The sequence below is a fragment of the Parambassis ranga genome, chromosome 3 (assembly GCF_900634625.1).
Source record: "Parambassis ranga chromosome 3, fParRan2.1, whole genome shotgun sequence".
Lineage (NCBI taxonomy): Eukaryota > Metazoa > Chordata > Actinopteri > Ambassidae > Parambassis > Parambassis ranga.
In genome coordinates this window covers 4,995,879-5,020,748 of record NC_041024.1, presented here as the reverse complement: position 1 = coordinate 5,020,748, position 24,870 = coordinate 4,995,879, and the positions used below count along the sequence as shown (strand labels likewise).

Here is a 24,870-nt window from a genome sequence, read left to right as displayed (position 1 = left end):
CCATGAACATGTGCGTCACCTATGCTCGGAATGCAGGACAAGCAGGACAAGCAGGAGGTGGAGGAGAACCGTCAGGAGAGGGACAGAACGGCTGCCATTATATCTGTAATGGGACGTCAGGACACAAGGCTCACTAATTGTATATTTTAATATATAAGTCGCACCTGAGTATAAGTCGCATACCCAGCCAAAGGATGAAAAAAAAGTGTGACTTATAGTCTGGAAAATACAGTATCTTTGTGCTGTTACCTATTACCTGATAAATATATTGCAAGTTGTGACAGTTGCAGGAATCCTTTTGCTGCTTTTAATCCACCAGTTTCATAAATTACATCTATAAAGTATTTTCATTTGGTATGTTTTGTACACCGAATGCCCTTCCTGATGTAACCCTCTCTATTTACCCGGACTTGGGACCGGCACAGAAATCTCTGGCTAGAGACCCCTGTGGTTAGATTTGCCTAATTGGCTAATCTAGCCACAGGGGTCCATTACTATGATGCAACAACCTTACCTCAACTGTCATGTGATAGATAATTATTTGGCATTTTTGTAACTTTGAATCTATCACAGATCATTGTCATCCATTAACTTGTGTCATAGTGTCATATCTGTATTGTACTGTAGTCATCCTCAGGCAGCCAGTGTTAGCTGCAGCTCCGCTAATGTGCTCCTCCTCAGGAAAGTTCAGCCCTTGTTATCAGAGAAAGAGAGAGAAAAACAGAGAGCTGAACTGGGTCACACATGATACTGATGAAGGAAGCAGGAAAAAGAGGAGCAGAGAGCGATGGGAGGACGGTGAAAAAAAAAAGGGGGGGGGGTGTTTGTGGCAAAATCCTCAGGAGCTCAGTGAACTGGCTGTCTGTCACTCTCAGCGTCACAGAAACGATTCAGCCACCATGCATGCTTACCTCTCTATACCCGTGTTTAACACAGAGGTGGAGTGTGTGTCTGTGTGTGTTCCCTAAGCTGTTGCTGTGAAATTGGACCACAGGGGCTTTGCAGGATAAAAGGGTAGATGAGTTGAGTTTCAAGGAAAGCGTCTTATGAAGGCATTTTCAAGGTTGTGTGTTTGTGTGTGTGTGTACACAGAAATCTATGTAGATTTTGGTGTCTTGTACACAACAGTGTGCTGGTCCATAAATGTGCAGGGAGGGAAGGAGCTGGCAGCGACGCTGATGCGATCTGACATGGCTGAGGCTCGTAAAGGACGCTTCAGGCTTCTGTGTCTCCCAGTGCAAACCAGCAAGATCCACTCCCTCCTCATCCTTGCCGGTTTCTCCCTGCCTCTGCCTTCCCATCCTCTCCCCCTTTCCCTCACAGCATCCCTCTGTCCGGCTCCATCTTCTGTCGCTCTATTTGTTTGGGCAGTTTGCCTTTCAGTCGTCTTGTGGGATCATTTCATAGAACGGGTCTGCATTGGGTACGACATCTGTGTATGTGTGTTTTTCTCTTAAAATCTCTGTCCTTCTCTGTCATATGCACTCCTTATGTCTCTTGCTGCTGCCAGTGATCAACTGCTGTCAGCTGGTGTGACTGCTGTGCATTGGAGATGAGAAGGTGCAAACCTGGCCTCCTTATCTGCCACAGTCATGTCACTGCTGAGTAAATCTGCTGAGGGTAAAGGGACACCGAGAATATGCACTGAAACCACTGCACAGCCTAGATTCTTTTACATGTTTCAAGCTTTTTTTTACGCCTCTTTAAAATCTCTGAAAGGCTTATGTTGTAAATTAGCCTTTTCCAACACATGGTTACATTTGTGCTAGTAGGACATCATCGTTTTATCCGTTGTCATCCGATCAGGGGACTGATACAGCTGCAGAAGTCTGTGTTAGTAGGTTGGTTGGTGATGGTGGCATGGCGGAATTCGTGCTTTACGGACATAATACGCCCGTCTGTCTCACAACATCAATTTACACCAGGAGCGTTTCAGAAGCGCAGCGCTGTGTAGTGCTGCCTCCACACTTCCGTGAGATTCATGTGACACATGTGTCAGGCAGGGTTACAGAGCAGTTACTGAAAACTCAGTTTACTCCTTCAACACACAGGGCAGCCCCTAACCTTCCACTCTGAGAACAGAGACTTTCTGATGTCGTCTTTATAAAAGCATGTTCTGTCATGTAAAATGCTGTTTCTCGACTTTTCAAACGGAATCTTTCCTGTACATGGGTGTGGCTGTTTCTCTGCCGGTAGCGATGTTAAATCAGCAAGAGTTCAGTCTGACAACATTTTATTTTGAAAATCCACCGGAAACTCTTTTATTCTGGTGCCTGACTTCCTGTCTGCTCGATGTAGTTGGTGCAAATAGACGCGTCTTGGCGAATAGCAACGCTTCTGGGACGCTTCTAAAACGCGGCTGGTGTAAATACTCTCATTGACTATAATGAAAGCGTTTCACAGCGCTTGACGCTGCGCTGCAGTTACGCTATGCTTTCACGTCCGGTGTAAATCTGGGGTGAGGTTCAAGTCCCCCTGACACAGCGGGCTGTTTTCTTTTCACCTGCTGTTACATTACATTTTGATTTGCAGTTGAATTGAATCAAACGCATGAAGGACTGAAATATCAACTTCATGTAGGTTGCTGGTGGCTAAATGAAAACTTTAAAAAGTGCCTACATAACAGGTTTTTATTTCAGACTTCAGGGCAATAAAAGCTACAAACCTTACACGCACGCCTCTAACTTTCGTTGACTGTTCAGCATTTCACAGATGTCATTAAATGCAGGATAAACTTCACCAATTCACCGTCTTGAGCTTGTCTTTCCCACTAGCCCAGGCTTGCCAATCCTTTGGTACTTTTGTTTATCATCACAAGGATAAACACACTCATCCTTTGTGTTCCTGTTTTCACTCTCCTTGCCCTGTGCTACTGTATCTGTGGCTCAGTGTTTGGCCCCAGGTTGGCATGAATACTCTGCAGCAAACAGGATTAGCTCAGAGCGGAGAGTGGGCGACGTGGAGCGGGTGCCTTCCTGACCCAGCACGCTGTCGGAGGCAGACCGGGCCCACTCGCTAAGCTCTTTAAAGGATTGCTCACTGATAAAGAGCACACCTTCTAATCTGATCTCCAGATTGCCACTGTCAGAAACAGTAGAGGTGCATTTAAAGTGGCATCTGCTACGAGAGAAGCACCACTGGCAAAGTTCAACAGCTAGCGCGTTGCTGTTACTTTTGGTTGAATGAGTAGTCAAGGACAATTTCATAAGGATTTGAATGTGAATGATCCAAGGTTTTAATTTAAATGCAACTCCCCAGTTATTCAGGATTATATAACTCAATTTTCATAATCTTGTTTTAGCGTTTAGCAAATTAATAAAAGCTGTGTGTACTTCTTAAACATCACATTTAAAATGACAAATGCAGAACAGCAGAAGGAAAGGTGTGGGAAATAAGTGCATGCTGTTTAAAACTAGTTCCACACACTAGTTCTTATAATTCAAATTAGATATATATCCATGCATTTCATAAACATTTTGGCTGAACGCTTGGAGTTCAGACACTTTTGTTTAGTCACATTAAAGGTCCCATGTTGTGCCCTTTGTTTAGTTTTAAATTAGTTTCAGCTTCATTGACCACCTGCAGTAAGACAATGTATGTTTTCATGCTTCCCATTCTACTGGTCCTAAAGTCTATGCTCTTCTGAATGGAAATGTAGTCAGATACCTGAAATATTATGTCTGGTTTTTATTCTCCAACATAAAATGTGCAAGTGATACTTTCATTAATTTGCTAATCACTGGGTTTTTGTCATGGGTTGGGCTTATCCCTTTGTTTTATTTTTAATTTAGATACTTTAATAATCCCAGAGGGAAATTTTTTTTAAGGCTGCTGCCAAGCAGTGTCATGCAATGACCAGCAAGGCGTGCCACACCAGTGAGTACACTGGATGCAAGTGTCTTGCCCAAGGACACACAACAATGACTAGGGAGGAGTTGGGATCGAACCACCAACCTTCTGGTTATTGGACAACCCTGCTATACCACTGAGCCCTGTGATTTTATAAGAAGTTTAATTTGTCATTTATTGAGTCTTGTCACATCTACATTACTCTTTTTGTGGAAAAAAGGGTGGAGAACTGAAATAAAGTAACCTTTGCCCACAGTCTCTCACACAGCGTGAGAACGAGGAGGCTCATTCAAACTATCATGGCTGTGAGCCTCTGTGCTTCTGTGTGGAGTCAGATTCATCACAGCCAAATTGGCTCAGGTGGAGCTGTGGCAGGGATTCCATGGACCTTTTTTTTTTTTTTTTTATTTCTGCTTGCAGCTTCCATCGCTACATTTTCAACAATTAGCTGCTCTGACTTGTAATGTTGATGCCTGAATGCCAAGTGCTTCTGTGTGTGTGTGTCTGAGCTCTCTGCAGAAACAGCAGCATATGCATAACTAAACCAACATTTTCATTTAGCCCATCATGTCCATAAATCATTTGCTGAGGTTTAAGTGTCTGGATCGGCTGCTGCTCTTTGTTTTATTCACCAGCTTGTGGTGCAGTCCGTCTATTAGAAACATCCCTGCCAACCTCTGCCAAATTAGAGCCTTTAATTGCTGTTCCATTTTGCGGCTTGGAGACGTGTGTTTCCTCTTTCCAAGCCGTTTGGCTTTGAACACTCAAACTTTTCATGTTTTTTTACAACTTTTCATAAAATTCAGTTTGTAACCCTTAAGTTTCCATCAAAGCCTTGAGGCAGGAAATGAGGCCTAAGACTTGATTTCCTCTCCCTATAACCAGGGCGCTTAGACTGGCACTCTGTTGTTTGTGGTGATGTTTCCTGTTTGCTTTTGAGGAGAAGAATTGTGTCCAACACACAGGGGGTCTGGTATCCTCCCTTATCTATCTTGATGTGAAAGGATCATACATTTCTCCTTGTTTGAGCAGGTGTGTGAGCACATTACATGTCCTGTCTTGTCCTTTGTCTCCAGTGTCTTCAGCATACAATTTGTCCAGGTTTTGTTTCTTTCACCTTTTGTTTAATACTTTGTTAGTTTCCTTTCATTTCCTTTCATTCATTTTGGTCTGTCTGAATGTGGGTCGTTCCCAAACAAAATCTGGATATATCTGGATTCACGTTGTTCAGACTCATACCCCGTTCACACTGGGGAAATCAATCCTAGAGCAGGATTCAGGCCGTATCTGGATATATCCTTTTTTCTGAGTGTGAACACCGTGAATCCAGCTTGTTTTCAAGCTGGATATATCTAGCCGAATTGGCTCAAATGTGGCTCAGGTCTGAATGCAAATGCAGTGATACTTCCGGTTCACAGGGACAGGGTCCGGGTCGCGTACAAAAGCCGCATGTAAACAACCGCTGAACTACGACAGCTTTGCCCCGAGTTTATTTTCCACAGAGCTACAAAGGAATAAACTGCTTTTTGAAAGGGTAAAAAAACGCATGACGCATGCGCACACACGGTCCTACCATGGCCTGAATGGACTCTGTATATTACGAGGCGCCACCTAGCGGTTTGGAGGACCGCAAACAAGCGGATTAAGCCGGATTGAGTGCGGACAGGCGTGTGTGATTTGAAAAAAGGGTCTGAACGTATCCATTGACTGGATTCAATCCTAATCTAGCTAGATTAACTTTCTCCAGTGTGAATGGGGCCAAAGTGACAAAGGGGAGCACAAGACTTAAATACACAAAGGTCAACACACAGGTGAGAAGAATCAGGGCTGATGCAAAGGAAAACCAAACTGGGAATCATGACATTAGTAATAATCCAAAAATGTTTGGTTTAATAGATGAAATCAAAAATAAAATGTGCTGTCCCACACGCTTACACGTTTCCTGCCTTAAGTGTTTTTCAAAGCACTGTCAGTATAGAGAAAAAAATGCATGATGCACACTCTCCTACCGCTGTCTGAATTTTACGATGTTCCACCTCTAATTTTGGAGGACAACAAAGAAGCCGGGTTAAGCTGGATTGAGCACGGACACGTGTGTGTTTGAAAATAGCTAACGTATCCAGCTTAAAGGCTATCTGGATTCAATCCCACTCTGGCTGGACTGACTTTCTCCAGTGTGAACGAAGCCTCAGAAAAAAATTATCCAGATACAGCCCGAATCCCTCTCTAGCCTGATTGATTTCCTCAGTGTGAACTTAGTCTGAATCCGTCTGCCGTAAACAGGTTTTATGGGCTTTTACACCACCTTGCCAAAAGCATTACCTATCCAGTGGAAGTTGTGAGTAAGTAGGGCTAAACTGGGTGGGCAGCACTTGGCAGCACATTCCAGCCTTGGCACCCCTACAGGCAGGAACAGGCTGTAAACATGACGGGTCGTTCCCCTAAAGATTACATCCTGTTCACGGCCAAACACATCTTCTTATTTACTGGTACAGATTCAGCCACAATGCTGCCAAATGATGGACCAAATCAACACATCATCGTTCCTTTAATCTTTTCTGTTCGTTTAACATGTGCTGCAGTGGCTGCCGTGTTATTCTGCTGCATCAGGCATTCCTCGTAATTGTTTTGCAAGTATTTTTATGCGTTTTGGTTGTTTTATGGCTTGCTTGTTCCTACATCATTAAAAACATTAGAGGTTTAATAAAAGGCATGGGAACGTAAGTCGATCAAAATGTCTTGCGGCCTTCTTTTCATAGAAATGAATTGATAACACAGATGCAAAATCAGCCCATTGCTAACATGTGATTCTCTTTTCTTTCCTCCGGTTCCCCTTCGTCCCCGATGTATGATGCTCTGACCTTCTCGTCGCAGGTAAGAAACGCTTTTGTTTATTTGCTTTTTTTTTTGTTCTCGTGCTGTTTCCTCACACAGCGCGATGCCGCCACATTCAGCTGAGTGGGAGTTTCTGTCAAACTCTCGGCTTCCACAGAAGCTCACATATGTATAGCAGATGGAGGGCTGAGCACAGTAAGTGGGTGCTGTGAGATGAATCTTAAAATGTGTGTACAGTAAAGTATGTGCATAAACACAGCACTGCAGATATTTACATCAGCAGGTTTACTGGTGAGCGTACAAGTCTTCATCTTTTCCTTCCTTTTTCTTTCACCTTTAGACTTTTACTCTGCTGTGCTGCATCTCTCTGAGTCAGCTCTATACAGAAGTTTGAATCAGTCCCACCTACAGCTGCTCTGAAATACTTTCTTTCCTTTTCATTGCTGTTGAAAAGATTAGAGTTAGTGATTCATAGTGATGTTTTCTGAACTGTCATATGGTGATGAATTGGCTAGATAAAGATTCAAACAGACCAACACTGAATTTTGCTAGACGACATGAGGCAATCTTTTTTTTATAAGTGGGAGGTGGGCCTAACTGCTTCATGAGCGGCTCAAGAAGAACACATTAGTTTTCAATTTGCAAGCACATAGAATAGCAGAAATATGTGTGATAAAGCGAGTGTACAGAGATATAACAATATGAAGATCTCTATGGAAACTGAACCAGAGTCAGACACTCATAAAAACTTGAGGATTCAATCAATTATTGAACATGTATGGGATCCAGGAAATGTGTCAGGTGTGCTGGAGAGGGGACACCTCCTCCTCCTCCTTTCCATTTTTATTTTCTGTAGCTGGAATGTTTGGAGCTGAACTCAGCCGCAACTTTATTAACACGGTGATTTGTGCCGAATGGCACATGTGGCCAATAGCACTTGCTTACATAATTACACATACTGAATAGTTTCTCATTAAAAAACGCCCTGGCTTTCAGATGGCTGACTGTGTGTTTTCATGTGTGTGGATGAAGCCAGTTTTAAAGATGTCTAGGCCAAAGCCAAACCCCAGGCTCTTCACTATTTGTTTGTACGATCTCACTGGATTCACCTCCTGCTGTGAGCTTTGTCAGTTAAAATATAGGTTGAAAAACACTTTCATTTATATTCACTGTAACTGAAATGCCTGTGCTGCCCATTGCTTTAATTTTTTTTACAGGGCTCTTTCATGCCTGCGAGTGGACAGGTGTTTAATATTAGACAGATTTCGGGTGAGGTATCACTCTAGATTTTATTGTTCTTTAAAGGAGCAGCTCACATTGTCGACTGAGTTTTATATCTGCAACAATCATATCTGATATTTTCAAGTTTCATAAACTTCCTCCTGTACATATCTCCTGTGTATCCTTAGTAGAGACTGACAGAAAAGTCCACGCAGACACATCTCTAGTAGCACAGGCAGGAAGGGGCTGACACGTCACACATCCTCCTCCTGCAGTGCAGTGGAACATGCAAATTCTTCCTGTTTTTGTAGCTTTGCTATGAATAATGCATCAGTGCAAACAATCACCTCAATAAACTGGCACAAAATTTCCAGCACTATTTACATTTTTTTTTTAAAACTGCAGTCCTATTTGATGATGATCTCTGCTCTCTTTAGCTCATGTTTTACGTCTGGCAGTATCCCAGTTTGCTCAACTTGCTGCAGCCTCTCTGTATGTCGGCTTTCAAAAAAGGGGTTTAGGTCATGCACATACATCAGAATCAATGTTTATTTCCCAGATAGATTTTATGCTTTTTATTGCATGCATCAACAAACATCCTATTACTAATGCTCTGTTGAATACAAACTGCTTTTTTTTTACAGAAGCTTTTGAGGCCCGGTTTTAGAGAAAATGTGCTGCCTTTTGTTTTCCTCCAGACTCTGCATTCAAACTGCTGCACTAATGAGCCATTAGCAGTGTAAATGTGCTTTAGAAAGTTTCATAGGATATGGCTCAGTGCATGTATGGACTTGCTAATAAGGAGTGTATTCCCATGTGAATACACTGCTGAGGCAGAAATATGCCAGAACAAACTTTGTACATTCTAGTTGTTGTCTCTATGACAAAAAGCTCAAGAATTTGAATGGCTACATTTTTCTTTCATGAAACTTAACATGGCAGAGGCTTCAAGTTTTAAACACATCGCATAGACTTATATGTATATGTATATGTATATGTATATGTGGATCTAAAAAAAAATCCAATTTGATGCATGTGATATCCAATATTCCTTCAGTGGCTGCTGGGTCTTGTAGTAATTTATCACACAAGGACAGGTACAGAAAAGACTTGTCATCCATCATCCATTTGTTTTTTTTATTTTGAACTTCACCTTTATTTCTCTTGCACCTCACCTCACCTCTTCCTCTTCCTCTGTGTTTCCAAAGTCGTGTCTGCCCTCAGCCGTCCCCCCTTTTCCGTCTTATTTCGTCACAAAGCTGTAAGTGGTTTTGTGTCATAGCAGTTGGGGGGTAATTGCTATTTAGGCCCGGGGCTCACTTTACACCGGCTGCTTTATTGCAACTCTGTTACATGGTGCAATTTTTAATCTCACCCATATTGATTATTCCACTAAGGAACACCGTCTGATGTAGTTGAATGTCACTTGCTGGTGTGTGTGTATGGGGGCTGGTGTTTGGGATATTTAGGCCACGCAGCATCTTCTCAGCAGGACTTTTTCCTGAACACTGGAAGGCATAAAGGAGGTCAGAACATCTAATATTGACTCACCAACATTAAATATATCCCCTGGAACACTTTCTTACATCAGCAGGGTTCAACAATCTAATTTATGCTCTCAGACACCAGTTGTCCTTTTCCTCACCCTCATCCGTTCATATAATATTTATGTCTGTCTTCTTTGTTGAGTAAGGGCAGGCTAAAGCAGTGTTAGAAAATGTTAACATGGAATAGTATAGTAATTTTCTGGGGATTAAAAAAAAATGTCCAGGATAATGTGCTCATATGTAATTCCACATTTAGCTAATAGCTGTTAAATGAGCTATTAAAGCCTGATTAGTGCTGTTTAATTATGCAGAGTTCATGAAGAAGTACAAGGGGAGACGAGTTCTCTCCCTATCATCTCCAAAAATGTTCATCCTCTGATAAATAAAGTAGGTCTTCATATCACATGGCACGATTCCCTCCCCATGTCCACCCACACACACACACACACATACACACACACACAACGACACAAACACATAGTACACACACACACCTCGGAGCTGTGGCCGTGATGACTTCTCCCTGGTTTCCTTATCTGTCATCCCAGTTTACTGCAGGGAGACTGTTGTTTGGGTGCTGCTGTCTCCTCTGTCTCGCTTTTACACACTGTCTGAGTGTGTGTCTGTGTCTGCGTGTGCATTTACTGTGTGTGCGAGAGAGAGCTTGCTCATGTATTTTAGTTTTGTATGCATTACTGTGTTGTGCTTTTTTTGTGGCGACTTGAGGATCTGAATGTGTGTTTGCTCTTGAACCTACTTTTTTGTGACCATTTAATTATTTTATATTGTTTTTGGTCAACTTAGTTTAAGTTGGAGCAGATTTGTAATTTTTGATATTACACCAGATATCAGCTTTATTCAGTCCTTATATTCATCTTTATAAAATAGAGAAAATGCACAGAAGATAAACAGATGCAGTGTTGTTCATGTGTTAAAAAATAATTTCAGTGGTATTTCTTAGTGTCGTTATGCATAAAAAGTCAGCTTGTAAATGTACTGTAAAATGATACCATGTCAGTCTGTAGAGAGTTGGAAACCAAACCCCAAGTGGCCATTCTAGGAACTGCAGCTTTGCGAGCTTTGTGTTGACTTAATTGTTCACCCCCATGTGGTTGTTGATTGATGATTAACATGGTTTTCATGAGCGACTGTTGCATTGTGTTACATGTTTGTTTGTAGCGGTGCCTCCATGCTCCTGATGCCAGCAATTACCAAAGTGAGTGCAGTGTAATCCCAGTTATTACAAAACAAAAGTGGACTTTTCCTCTCCAAGGCTCTGACTGAACTTGAGATTAAATGACTTGTTAATGTGTGTGTGTTTTGTGTGTGTGTGTGTGTGTGCTGCCCCCCCCCCCCCCCAGAGGGACAGAACTCTGCTCAGGGTGATGACCTGTGTAGGTGACACATGACAAGTAAGTGACAGGATACTCCCCCACCATGCTCTGCCCCATTTATATCACAACCTCACACTAACACAGACACACATTACACACATACGTGCCACAGCTGGAGCTGGGCAAGGGCACAAACACTCTCTGCAGGATCCAAACCGACGCACACACTCTCTTCTTCTCCTTTCTGAATTTTCTCACCCATATATCTTCATAGTCTCATTTCATGTGTCCAAAGCAAACACAGCCTCCCCCTCCTCCCTCTCCAGGCCTGTTCTGCTCTCGTCCCCCTGAGCTGATTTGTGTTGAATCTGCACAGTTGTATGTATGGTGTCGTTTGTTTGTGTGTGTTTGTCCTGACACTGTGTGTTGTGTTAACCAGCGTCAATCGAGCCATGCCAGGGCCCTGCTGGGCTTCATGGGCTCAGCTCCTTTTTGCCCTCCGATCCAGCCTTACAGCACTGCCACTGTTCATTATCGTAAATAACTATGCACATGCATGTGTATGTGTATGAGTGTGTGTGTGTGTGTGTGTGTGTGCGTAAGAGAGAGAGAGAGAGGAAGTAGACCAGTGTGTAGGTCAAGTTGTAGATCCTTTGCTGTCACGGTGGAAATGTCAGGCCATTGCTCCAGTTAGCACAGCTCTTGTCAGTGAGAGTCCACTTGTTCTGCTCGGCTAACTCTTCTAATGAAAACAATCAGCAAAGCCAGTCTGTGTGTGAGTGTGGGTGTATGCATGCAGCTCAATTGAATTTATGATGCATAAATATTAGAATACAGAGAGGAGGTGGATCACTGTGTTTGAATGCATACATCTGCATATTTCATGTTTATATTGACATGTTGGTTTTGAATCCAGGAATTGTAGCAGAGCAAAAACCAAAGATTTGATGCTGCAAATTCCAGCCTACATGTGAACTGACATTTGTATCCTCTTACATGAAGTATATGTGTATCCACACTAAGACCTCACAGCCATTCAGGTTTGAGGGTGTTATCTTTGGGAGCCCCCCTCCAGTGGCCATTCAAAGTACTTGGCCTTATTTTTTTAACTCTAAACACAAAGTTGGCCAAAAATGCTAACATGCCTAAAATATTGGAGAACTTACAGATTTACCTTGAACAATAAAATGAGAAAGAAAATGCTTTTATCATAAATCAACATTTATTTATATATAAATGAACTAACAAAACTAACATGCCCCTTCTCAGACAGGCATGGTGCAAAAACCATGGCATAAGTATAAATTCATAGTTAGATATTGATAATTTGCGGCGCTGCCTCTGGAGCTCACATATATTATCTTTGTGGACACAGCTACAGAGCGCACAGCAAACACCCACCATCTACCCCACATGAATGTTTATTATTCCAAGAAGAAATATAGTATAAACATACAGCAGAGCAAAGCAGTGGGTGTCCTAGTTATTACTGTCAATACCGCCCATTTACTGCCAAATCCGGCTCTATTATTAGACTGCACTGGACTGTCATCAGGTATCTTCAAAGGTTGCTGCATAAATCTCATATGATGTTTTTGTTCCTTCTCTGTGAGGTGCTGCGTTCTGACGGTCTGGGACATGTTTAGCATCACAGAGGACAGTAGGAAAATAATGGAAGTTTCCCTTGTTATAGTGCTGTACGTCTGCTCTTTTTTTTTCCATTTTCCAGCTCAGAGAGTGACGTCTGAGACGAGCCGGGTGGGGTTAATGTATTTTCCTATAGAATTCTGGTGTGTTATGATGTCAGGATATGTTTTTAATTTAAGAAGGCTTCATGGTTTTTCAGTCATCACCAGTTATTGGGTCAGATATATCTGCTGTTGATATGAATTATGCAGGCTGACTTATTCGCTGTATAATGCACTCAGGTTAGTCAGAGATAGAATTCAATATCTGAGGTTCAGTCAGTGAGGTTCAAGGCTGCATCACTGTTTATTCAAACTGAGTTCAGACTAGAAATATTAAACAGAAGTGGATGTACAGATGTTTAATCACAAGAAATATCTGGACCTGCAGCTTCACATGAGTATAACGCCCACAACACACACACACACACCATACCACAGCACAACACTAAATCCTAATCAGATATTAGTATTTGCATAATTTAGGATTAATATAACAGGATTAAGATTAACATACTAATCACATCCACTTCTGGATTGAATCTTGCTTTAATAATGTCTATGTTATAGGTGTGTGTGTGTGTGCATGTGTGCGTAAACGTCGCACCACCTCCCAAAGCTACTGTAGGATGGAATGAGATGATCCATTCACATGAACTGGAATCCTGAAGAGTCTTCTTACATCTCTAAAGCTGCTGCAGACATCTCCGGTGATTTGTCTGGTTTGGATTGAGCACAGATGGAGAAAGGTGGAGAGTTTATATGGTCTCTCAGAGAAAAAAAGTTGTTGATCAGTTTCATGTTCTACAGATATTCAGGCTCCAAAGAGGATGGAATTTAAGCACAACTACATTGTTGTTTAACATATTAGGAGTCCTACCTAGGCTTCCTAACAAGCTCCAACACTGGTTGATGTGGCTTGGTCACTTTACTATGGGTCCAGACAGCAACCCAAAGCTCTGCAATGAGCCTTTTGCTTTCTTTTTTTCAGTACCCTGTGTTACTGTAGCCGCTATCTGCTGGTATCTGGCATGTGTGTGAAGACATTCATCCAGGAGTTTAAAATCGAGGCAGTTGCTTTCTGAAGATTCATTCATTCGTTCATTTTCCAACTCCTTCATCTGTTCTGCTGTATCAGGCATATTGTCTCTGTGAACCATAAACAAATCTTTCACTATAAACCATATACTATATAATGCATACAGTATATAATGCAGCATCTCTGCATCTTGGCTGATATAGTTTTATAATATTGCATCTTCAGAATGATACACTTTTATCTGATTTATTGACATTTTGGTGGAATTTAGAAAAGGGTCCATTTTAACTATTACATTTTTGGTATTGTGATCTAGCTTAATGGATACTATCACTACAGTCATCTTCATATAAATGCATCCTTTAGATGTGTTTGTCATTTCTTGTTCAGTGGTCTTTTATTTTTGACTCACTGCATTTATAATTATTATAATTATAGTTTTGAGTTTAGATTTTTCATCTTGGTTAACATCCATACTATGCAGTACAAAACATTGTCTAAACTACAAATTTCTTGCTTATATTTCCTAAATTAGCCAGCGTTGGATAAAAAGAAAAGAAAATGCAAATCTCTGGCGTTCTAGTATTTTTTTTTCTTTAGTTCTGCAGCAGGATTTGAGTCAACGCCTCAGCAGCTTCACTAAGCCTGCTGGGAGTCAGGCTGATCTGACACGACTACACTAATTGGCCATCCACAAATTAAAAAAGAAAAGAAAATGTGGCTTAATGGAGTCAGTAGAGGGGGAGAAAGGGGAGGTTTGATGTGACTGTGATGTACACAGTTTCACAACACCCCCCTTTTTATTGTCATGTAGAAATCTTACTCCAAACCTTAAATGTCAACCTCGTTGTGGTGCTGGAGGAAATGTCAGGGGATCAACAAAAACCGTTAGGGTTCATCTTCTGGGAACTCTGCCAATATTTACATTAGAGGCTGAAACATTTCTCAGGAAAAGTGGAAACTTTGACCTGCTGGAAACGTCTGAATGCTGTCTGACTGAGAGGGATGTTTGGCTTCATACAAATTGACTCCTATAAAAAAAATAAATCCTTCATAAAACAAAGCTAAGGATGTTTGCAAATTAGTTTTATATTGTTTAATATAACCCACATGAATGCAGGGGGAAGTATTTGCCTCACTGTGACCCATTGAGATACTTGTCTATCAATGAACTAACAATGAGATTAAATAGCTTCACAAATTTCAACATAATAGGAAATAAAGATGTACAGAGATAAGAGAGACAGACTGAGAGAGCACACTGTAAATGTGTTGAGCCTCTCTCCACATATGTCAGCTCTGATCTAAGCCACACCTGCTGCTAACCACGACTTACCAGTGAGGGAGAGAGAGGCAGCAGAGTCAGAGCGCAGTCAGCGTGTTCAGTCACAGCCTGAGCAGTCGTTGGAGCAAGAGGTTGCTGTGTCGCTGCTGCCTTTTTTCTCTCCACCTCTCACTTTCTGCTCCCTTCTCTCTTCTTCCTCTCCTTGTTGAAGCCCGGTCTCTCCCCTCCTGTCATCCTGAAGCGATGGAGTAATTAACAGGACTCTGTGGGCGAGGAGACAATCACTGACTCTTACTCGGTACTGGAAATAGATGGAAGGGAACGCTCTTGATCTGCCACCAGGCAACTGGGGATTCCTCTGAGTGAGGAGTGGGATTTCTGATTTTCTCTCTTTGGAAGAATGAAATTTTCCTCTGGACACATTTCTTAAAGGGAAACTCTGAGGACAGTTTGGTGTTTTTTTACACAAATTAACAAGCTAAATCAAGGAAACAGGTGGGATTGGTGGGATTTAAACCCCTCCACTGCATGTTGGGGAGCTCAGCTCACCCTCCTGCTGAGATCCAGCAGGAGCAGCTAAGGACCGGACACTGACAAATCACACACATTACTTCAATCACGTGCTGGATCAGGTGTGTTTCTACAGTCTGCGTAACACGTCCATGCTCTCAGAAGTAGCTGAGTTAATGAGGCGTATTGCTGACTAGTGACAGGATTTCCATCTCAGCGTGACAGGAAGGGAAGCGCGTGGTCATTAGGTGGCTCAGAAGAAGATGCCAGCCATCCTGGTGGCCACAAAGATGAAGTCAGGACTCCCCAAACCCAAACCAGTGCACAGTGCCCTGCCTATTCCCCAGAACCCCACCAGGCCGTCTGCCCTAGCTTTGCCATCGGCACCCCTCAAGACCCACAACCCCACACTGGGCCAGCAGGCAGGCTCCAGACCCTCAAGAGGCAACACACCAGAGTCAGAGGATGGAGGAAACACTCAGGTCAGGATGTAAAACAGTCACCTTCACTCCCACCTGCACAGTGGTGTCCCACTTTACTAGAAATCAAAGCTATTTTTAGGTCATATCCTCCAATTAAAACCCCCCAAAACTCTTTTTTTTACCCTCTCAGTCTAAATTCTTTGTGGGAACTCTTTTCTTTTTCTTCACAAGAAATAATTGCCTTAGTCCTGCCCAGCTCATGGATTTTTTTAAAAACATATATACAGAGATTCTGCATCTCCATACTTTCAGTGGCTCAGATTAGTGTAACAGAAACACAGAGCCGGATTCATTAAGTTCCTGGAAGGAGAGCAGGCTGTGTCTCTGTGCTGTCCAGGATGGCACCATAGCAGGATATCAAGAGTGGCTGTTTTGCTGTGTTTGTGAAATATTGGCTGCGCCTAGCAACCCCACGCAAAGGGCTGCAACGGCAAGGGATCGCTCTAACACCATGTAAGGCAGCGAGGAAGGAATAAGGTGGCTGCATGTGTGCCTGTGTTTTGTGTGCATTGGTGAGCCAGCAAGTGCATGCTTGCCAACCTGTTTTTAATCGTACGCATGACTCTCAGAGCCAGTGAGGCGTCCAGCGTGTTGTTGTTTAGAAGACAAATCCAGTGCGATGACGGTTGTGTGAGGAAAAGATATGGGACGCCAGTGTCATCGGACATGGCACGAGTTTGCTGCTGGTGTCGTTTGTTTAGTGGCTAATCACGTTTTCTCACTGACCTACTTTCCATGACTTTCTCCCTCTCCTCTCTGTCCTGCTTTCTCTCTCTCTTTTCATCCCTGTGGTGCTGATGAAGCAGCCGTCTTCACCCTCGGCTGCGTTAACCCTTGACCTTCCTGACCAGAAGCAGTGATGCGGATATTGCATGTCTGAAATCCATCAAATCTGACTGTGTTTGTGTGAGAGAGACAGTGCTCACGTGTGCAGGTCTTTTATGAATTTGTCCTCATTTCTGTACTGTGTCTGTCAGGCCCTCCCTCTAGAGACTGATTTAACTGTACGAAGGGCTGTGAGGCAGAATTGCAGGTGTCGACTCTGAACTCTCTTCATGCAGGTCCAACCCTCGATGGAGTACTGTGCACAGACTCCGTTGGGCCTCAGTGTGAACCCAATCTGCTCTGAGGGCAAGCTGAGATGAGACGGGGCTCTCTTGAGATGTTGAGGCTGCCTTATGTTTCTTGTACCTTCCATAAGCTCCTTCAAATTAGCAGACACAATACTAAGAACTCTGCTTTTGTCTAATCACCTTCAAACTTGCTGTTGTGGTACTCTTCGCTTCTGGTCCAGAGTCCACATGTTTTGAAAGCACAAACTTTTAACAGCAGAACAACAATAAAATCTATCTTGGTGTAGAAATAGATTTTAGCACCCGCAGTAGCAGCAAATACATTTCAACCCAAAACATTCATGAGTGAGAGTGGGCTGAGGCTTGAGTCATTTCTCAACAAGGAGAACCTTCCCTCTTGCTCATACTGTGTATCTATCCCTGCCTGTCTTTACTCTATCTTTAACTTCATGTATTCATCATAGAGCTGTTTCTAAAACTATCCATGTCAAAACAAAAGCAACATATTCAAACAGCTGGGTGCAGGCACTTTTTCTGCAGCTGCTGGTGCAAGGTGAGGCAATAGTTGCTGCACACAGATACAGACGTACTAGCGTAGCATGTCAGTGGTTATCTGAGGGATTAGCGAAGTCATGGCAGAGTGTCGCTGTGGCTCGTGCTCCTCCCAAACATCCAGCTTTGTGGCCTAGTTGGCACTAAACACACAAACATGTTGTGTACACCTGTAACAAAGTGTAATCCATAATGCAGTGAGAGCAGCAGGAGGAGAAGCAGGAGGGGAGATACCCAGACAGGCAGGAAGAAAGTAGCTGCTGTGTGTGAGTGTGTGAGTGTGTGTGTGTCTGGCACTATTTCCTTTATCTGTTGTGAAGGTGAAAATGTGTGAATGGGATTTGAAGCTGTGTTTGTGCTTCTCAAATGATTTAACAGGCTGTTCTGACCTTTAACCTTCCATCATGTACTGCCTTTATTGAGAGCCTCACCTTGCACAGATACTCTGCTGCCCTCTAGTGGTGGACTTTTCTTTTGCACCTGTTTCCATTCACAGATCACAGCAGCATGTGTATATGCATTCAAGTCATTCAAGGCCACCGTCTTTTCTTCTCTATTCATTATTAATGGCTCGGTTCTATCTCCGACCTCCTTCTCATTCTGGGTCTCTGTTATTTTTCCCCTTTCGTGTTTCTCTCCTTCCATCTTTGTAAACCAACTCGTCACTGTTGCCAGCTCATTAATTCTTAGCTACAGCTTTGAAAAGCAAAAAGGTTTTAAACTAGAATCTCTGAAAGCTGCTTTCACTGCAGGAGACCTTGAAAAAAAAATCTGATGCTATGCAGTTCACCCACTTTTTAAAACATTCACTTAAAACACACACAGTCACATGCTTACTCAATACATTGATACACAACCCCAGAGAGAGAGAGAGAGAGATTTGTCTGTGTGCCTGTGTGATAAGGAGCTACTATCTTAATAAGTATCTATCCAGATAAAGGCTTAAGGCGGACTCTGAATAATGGCTTGCTTTATTAGACTCATTACAAAAAGCTCATCTCAGCCTGGCAGCTAAATTCCAATCACATAAAAACATAAAGACACGGGTGAAGAGGGTCACCGGATACCTCTGCTAATATTTACCCAGACCCTCTTCTTGTAAATAAACCAGGATCTGCAATTTAGGCACAACTCCCCTCGCCATGAAATGAAGAGCTCAGCCTGGATATTATTAAATCATCACTGTGATCGGTGACACAGAGCTCCATTAATTCAGCTTCCTCCTTTCTCGTAGATGTGTAATTGCCCGAGATTATGAATTCCATAATTTGAATTATGTAAATTGAGTGTAATTTCATTCCGGGAATTGCTTTGACCGTGAACGTACACACCCAGCGATGTGTGTGAACTCATTTTTATTGTTATACATTCAAGGCTAATTAAATGACCCTTAATATGGCAAACTATTGATTGATGATAATACAGGAGTGGAGATTAGGCTGATATTTATCTGAAAACCAGACCTAAAAACATAGACATTTATTCATGTATTTATCTATTTATTTATTGTCTGTACTTTCTTGCTAAAATGTATAAGCACTTAAAGTTCCATGTATTGATCAAAAAAGAACAGCTAGTGGTTCTTGTTTACCCGATGTTACAGTTTGCTGCCATTTTGTTGTTTTATAATGACCCCTGCACTGCTGGTGAGGCGAAATAAGAAATTATAAGATGTCTACTCAGGACCTGGGACAGTGTAATAAGTACCTTTCACTGTCTGACAAGACATTTAAAAATGACTTGGTAATGTTAATAATTTGTAGTTTTTTGTCATGCTGTCACTTTATGGTCTAAACCCTGATAAGATAGAAAAACACAAACAGAGCTCTGAGCATGTGACAGGGTGTGATAAAAAAAAGGTGAACAATAGCAGAAAATGTTTCATATCAGCTTCTAGTTCTTCTTCAGTCTGTAAATGTCAGCATCAACCTTTAAAACCTGTCTCACTTGACCCTTAGGAGAGATCTCTCATGTCCTGACTCTCTCCCCTCCTCCCCAGCATCCTGTGAAAGGCAGTAATGACTTTTTTTATGGCTCTTACATCCAGCCTGAGTCTCCTGAACACCCAGCAGGTGAGAGTGAAAGCGCCATCCTGCTGCATTGGATTGCTAATGCCCTCCTGCCCACTCAGAGGAGGACAGATTGGGCGTGGGGGTTCTGGGTGACTATATTGCTCCTTTTTTTTATTACCATGACAAAGGAGCACACATACACATGTGTCTCCTTCCGAGGCACTGCAAGTTAAAGCCAGATTTAATGGATGTTTTAGTGATTCATTGTTGGAGAGTTCATTGTTGGAAAGGGATAACTGTGGTTTTAACAGACTGCAGGAGTTCATACAAAGAGCACAGGAAAAAAAAGGGGGATGTGTCTTGTTAGGTCGTGTGAGTGATCCTCATGGAAGCAGCTTGGGTACATTATCAGCTTCTGGTTTTAAATGTTGCTGCTGTCACCCCCCCCCCCCCAAAAAACAATTTCCAAATCAATGTTTTTGTCAAGCTGAATCAGTTCTCCTCTGACAGCTGACACTTTTGAGATAAGAGGTTTTCGCCCACATGTATTACTATCAGCGTCAGGCAGGAGGAAGCCCATGTTGCTGTTGATAAGAGCAACAACACACCTGTGTGTCCTCTCTCAGAGAAAACAGAGGTGCAGATTCATCAGGCTGGCCTGCAACAAACTGACAACTCCGATACCAACTGAGGCTTCAGGCACCGACAGAGTGCGGTCAGATGGTGAGATAGCAGCAGGGATGAAGTCTGGTTTTTATCTAAAAGAGTGGAGAGGTGCAAAAAATGGTCTGCAGATGGAGCTGGGCTTTCAGCTTCTGAACAGTTTTACAAAATCCAACTTTATTCCAGAGTGTGTAGTGGATGTGTATTAGTTAAAAACAAGTTACAAAAATAATTTTTTTCTTTCAATTAGACAATTATTTAATTTTTGATACATGAAGACATGTTTCTGACCTAATATCATTGTTAAAATGACTTGCCTGAGGTTTCTTACTAAACAATTTCTGTTTAACCTTTTTACACAGAAACTCAATAGACAGATATGATGTTGATGTTCAACACTGATGTTTAAAAAAACGAAAATCAATTAATTGAATTATTTCAGATGTAATTTTTATTATAGTATTTTTAGTATTCTATAATGAACCTTTATGGTTTTGAGGGAGACTGTGACCATGTGCAGCCGGCTCCAGTTGTAATGACCTCATCTTTGCCTAATGTGTCTCGATCAGATTCCACTTCCTGCTTGGACGTCCCCTCACCTTCCTGCGTGAGGTCATGGCTGAGGATATAACCATATTAATTAAGACCGGGCATCTGCTCCTCCTGAGTCAACATCCTTTCATTGATCTCCCTCCAAGGTGCCCGCTTCACTTTGGTTTTCTCCCCTGCTCTGCTTTCCTTGCGTTAGCTGTCACAAGGAGTCCGTTGGTGCAGACAAACGGGTCATTGTGAGCGGCGCCCCCTTGGGGGAATCAGCCGCTGCAGAGGCGGTTTGACTAACGCAATCAGTTTCATCTCTGTCTGAAAGCAAAAGGCAGTGTGGAAAAAAAGGGAAAAGAGGCTGGGAGGTATAGGGGTCAGTGGGACTGAAGTCAGCCTCCCTGGAGGATCGTGTCCAAGGTCACACAGGGCCGAGACACTGGTTGGATAACACTGTGACCTTTGTGGTGCCAGCAGAGAGCCGGTGACGTCTTAGTCCTGTGCTAGGAAGAGCTGAACCACAGTGGAAGCCCTAAATACTGTAGGCACACATTTGTATCGCAACAGATGATTGCACAGTAAACTTTATACGGTTTTTTATCTCCTAGCTGCACAGCTGATTAATTCAAGCTGTGCCTTTAGCTGCAGAAGTCTGTCGATTATCAGCTGTGCTCCGAGTTTGATGTGATTGTTGAGTGTAAATAGGCGCAAAAACAGCGATGAAATATTGCTTGACTCTCCGTCAAAGCTGCCTGCTTAAGAAAAGATGACAGATTTCCACATCCCTTCATTCAGCTCACTCCTCCTGCAGCTTCAGGGAGTTTCTCAAGCTGATTTTAACTTGGATGGATTCACAATGCGTGTGTATGTATTCATATGTGTGTTTGTTGTTCTGTATGTCTGCACTTCCTCAGTTGGCACGCAAGTCACCTGCATACAAGAGACATTTTAGGGATTATTTGTTGTTAAATCAGGATTTTTCAAAGCTTTAAGTTTTATTATAAAAACCTACATTTTATTTGTCATCTCTAACTAGTGCATTTCCGTATTTCTAGAGAACCTTTTTTTCCAAACTGAGAGGCCCATGGTGGCCTCAGCTGGAAGCTATGGCAGACGGGCCAGATGGCATGCATGCGTTCATAATGATCTAATCAGTTTTAAAATTGGACACCAGATAACTGTAATGACATTTTCTTTGCTTTTTACAGAGTGCGGTGTAGCATGCACTCAGTTTAAATGTCATATATTAAGATTTTCTGATGCTTTCATTGCATCGTGTGATGAAAATTGCACACAGGACTTGTTTAAATTCGTTTGAAGCTTTACAGATGGTTGTGTGTCTGTCAGCTGTGGTAAATGATGCTCTCTGTTATATGTGGCTGAAGATCTGTACCAAGCAGCAGACTCTGGGGCTGAAAAATGAAGCCCATGCTGAAATTTTCAAAATTGCAGTTCCACCCGTGGCCTCTAGGGGCTGCCTACAAAAGCGAGTCTGCCTACAAAAGCGAGTCAATCATTGACCTTCATATTAAAATGGCTAACTTTAAATCAGAAATAAACAGTTTTACAGCCAGGAACCAAAACATGTTTGGTCTCTGTTGATGGTGAAAACTTATTATATACCTCACTTGTTTTAATTATTTTAGTGTAATCTTGCTCACGGCTTTCTCCTCTATGATTTCCCACCTGCCTCGGCTTCACCTTTTTGCCTGTGTTGGGAGTTGAAGCAGATTGTGATGCTGCCAGCATGGTGACAGTCAGAGTGTTCCACAGAGATCATATGATGATACTTATGTACCAAGCAGCATCCTCCGGGACTAAAAAATGAAGCTAATGCATAAGTGTCACAAACTGCACATCCTTGAGTGTCCACTTAAGGCTGGCTCCAAAAGCGAGTCCAATCTCCACAGCCTTTTGTGGCTTACAGAAGAAGTAAACACTTTTACAGTCTAGTACACTTAAATTTGGGCTAATTCAAGGCCTGGGGCTCCCACAAGTCACCCACTGTCTGATGAAATGTCACAAGCACCAAACATTATGCACCCACTTGTGTTTTTGGAATACTCTGGAGTTGTGCAGAAGCAGGTGCCTCTGAGATGGCTGGAATCATTTTATATGATCAAAACTACCTTCAGTAGTTATTAATGTGCAGCAGCAGTGTTGATGTGAAATGAATTGTCAGCTTTACATGACACTAAATATGTGACAAAAAGACAAATGACAGATATAGTCCATCGCCTCCACAGCAGACCTCTGTCCTCTTTTGTGTGTGTCTCTCTGTCCCCAGCAAGTCCATATGTCCCTCAACACCCTCCCTGACTTTTAACAGAACAGCAACGCAGGCAGCAGGTCCATTCCACCCCTCACCCCCTCCAACTTTCCTCCCAATCTCCCTCCCCAGCTTCAAGATCCTCAGAGGTGGGGGTCCAACAAAACAAAGGCCCCTCCACAGAGGGGTTATCCCCCCATTGTGCCCGACACACTGAGGTTTATCTGGGGATGTGAAAGGAACCATACTCTGCCCATTCACTGCGGCCGCACTTAATGAGCTTGTTGAAGGCCCGTCCTAAAACTGTTAAACACAAGCCCTAAATACTGACATATTCTCTGCTTGTAGAGTCAGAATGTCATTAAATCAATGCCGGTTAGCAGCAATGGGAGACTGATGGTTCAGTGGTGTGGCTGGCTGATTAGATGGGTTTCAGAGTGATGGTTTTCCCCCAGCAATGCCAATCTCTGTGTCTTGTTTGTGAAATTCACTCACAGTTGCAGCTGTCATCTTATAGGTTGTGGTGAATTTCAAATGAAAACATAACTTTCCCAAATGGCACTGGGTATAAAAGCTGTCATGAACTGCTGTAAGTTGCACCTACCTTGTGTTTTTTTTTGCAGTAAAGAAGAAAAATATCACAGGTCATTACTTTATACTGTCTTCACGGCTTCAGTATTATTGTTTCATATGGCTTTATAAGTCATTTTTTTGTTCAGCCTGCTGGAAGTGATCAGCCCCCCCCCCTTCACTGTGGGAACTTTCTGCAAATCTTGGGCCTTTCCCAAAATTCAAATTCGGCTTGTAATTTGTGGTCAGTGGTGGGGTGTGTGTGTGTGTGTGTGCACAGGGGGTTTGGAAAACGCTCAAACGGAAGGCATCCTGTTCCACGGAGTCCCTTACACACACACACACTCACACATACATAAATGCTTAGTGTATGAACCCACTCTGCACATGCACATAAATACACGCATGCAGCTGCTGCTATGTGTTGTGGGTGATGGCTGATCAGAGACCAGACTGCTTCGTCTATGGTCGGGGAAAATAAAAGTTGGCTTTTTTTAAACAGACAGCAGAGAATCTGGTTAAAGTAATAATAAATAGAAAGGAGACAGGCAGCGTTGAGTTTTGAGTGGTTTGGCCTCTGAGCTCTGAACTTCCCACTATTTAGTCTCTCCTGTGGGGTGCACTGATCATCCCCCTTTTTTGTCCTTTTTCTTCATTTTTATTTGTCATGGATGGGTCAACTGTCGGGGGAGGGGTGGTAGTAGGGTTAAGAGGTCTGTCCTTCTCTCTTTTTTCACCTCCCCATATGACCGCTGATCCATTGAAGAGCATGAGGACAATGTGTTGCCGTGGGCAGGGGGGGTTCCACTCCTCCTCTTCCCTCTCCTCCTCCTCCTCCTCCTCTTGCTCTCGCTGCATTTGGTTTGGCTGCGTCTCAGAGCAGCAGCGGTGGCTGTGGAGCTCTTCTTGCCTTTCACCTACTGCGTTTATTTTTCCCTCTTCTATGTACCAGAGTGGGAGGAGAGAGCTGGAGGCTAGAAGCTGTGGAGGGACTAAGCCTCCCCCCTGCAGGCATACAGAGACCTGGTGGCTCTCAAGCAAGCAGCAGTTCTACCTCTCTCTCTGGATCTATATGGTGCACTCATTCAGGATATCCCCTTCTTGGATTCTTTTTCTTTTTTAACTTTGTCACTCAACTGCTACAGTGCAGTTTCTGTACTAATGGCTTATATGTGGGCCTGCCGGGGAAACCGACAGTCCTCCTCAATGTGTGGCAGGTGTCTCTGAGGAAGGAAGCTGCATGAAGCAAGATGAGTTTGATGTTGTGCCGCTGGGAGCAGAATAATTTCACCATGAAACTGGTAGGCTAACACACTTTCAGGTCATCGCAAAGGTCAGACAACCAGTGGGCAGTGGAAAAATTGTACTTCTCAGTAATTTTCTGTGCATACAGAAATTGCCTTA

The 24,870-nt window shown here is 42.8% G+C and overlaps 1 protein-coding gene across 7 annotated transcripts in view; it reads left to right on the top strand.

Annotated features, from left to right (window-relative positions):
• The window catches only part of nav2a (neuron navigator 2a), a 116,708-nt gene that overhangs the window by 28,559 nt on the left and 63,279 nt on the right, over positions 1-24,870 (top strand). For 3 of the 7 annotated variants that reach the window (XM_028401194.1, XM_028401196.1, XM_028401195.1), the window contains exon 1: positions 14,951-15,787. The exons of 1 other annotated variant lie outside the window; for it this stretch is intronic. In XM_028401194.1, the coding sequence (XP_028256995.1) occupies positions 15,569-15,787 (219 nt within the window). In that variant the 5' untranslated portion in view covers positions 14,951-15,568. Of the gene's footprint in view, positions 1-6,802; positions 6,880-14,949; positions 15,788-24,870 lie in introns of those variants that run through there. 3 more of the 7 variants (XM_028401200.1, XM_028401193.1, XM_028401197.1) reach the window with 3 other exon arrangements.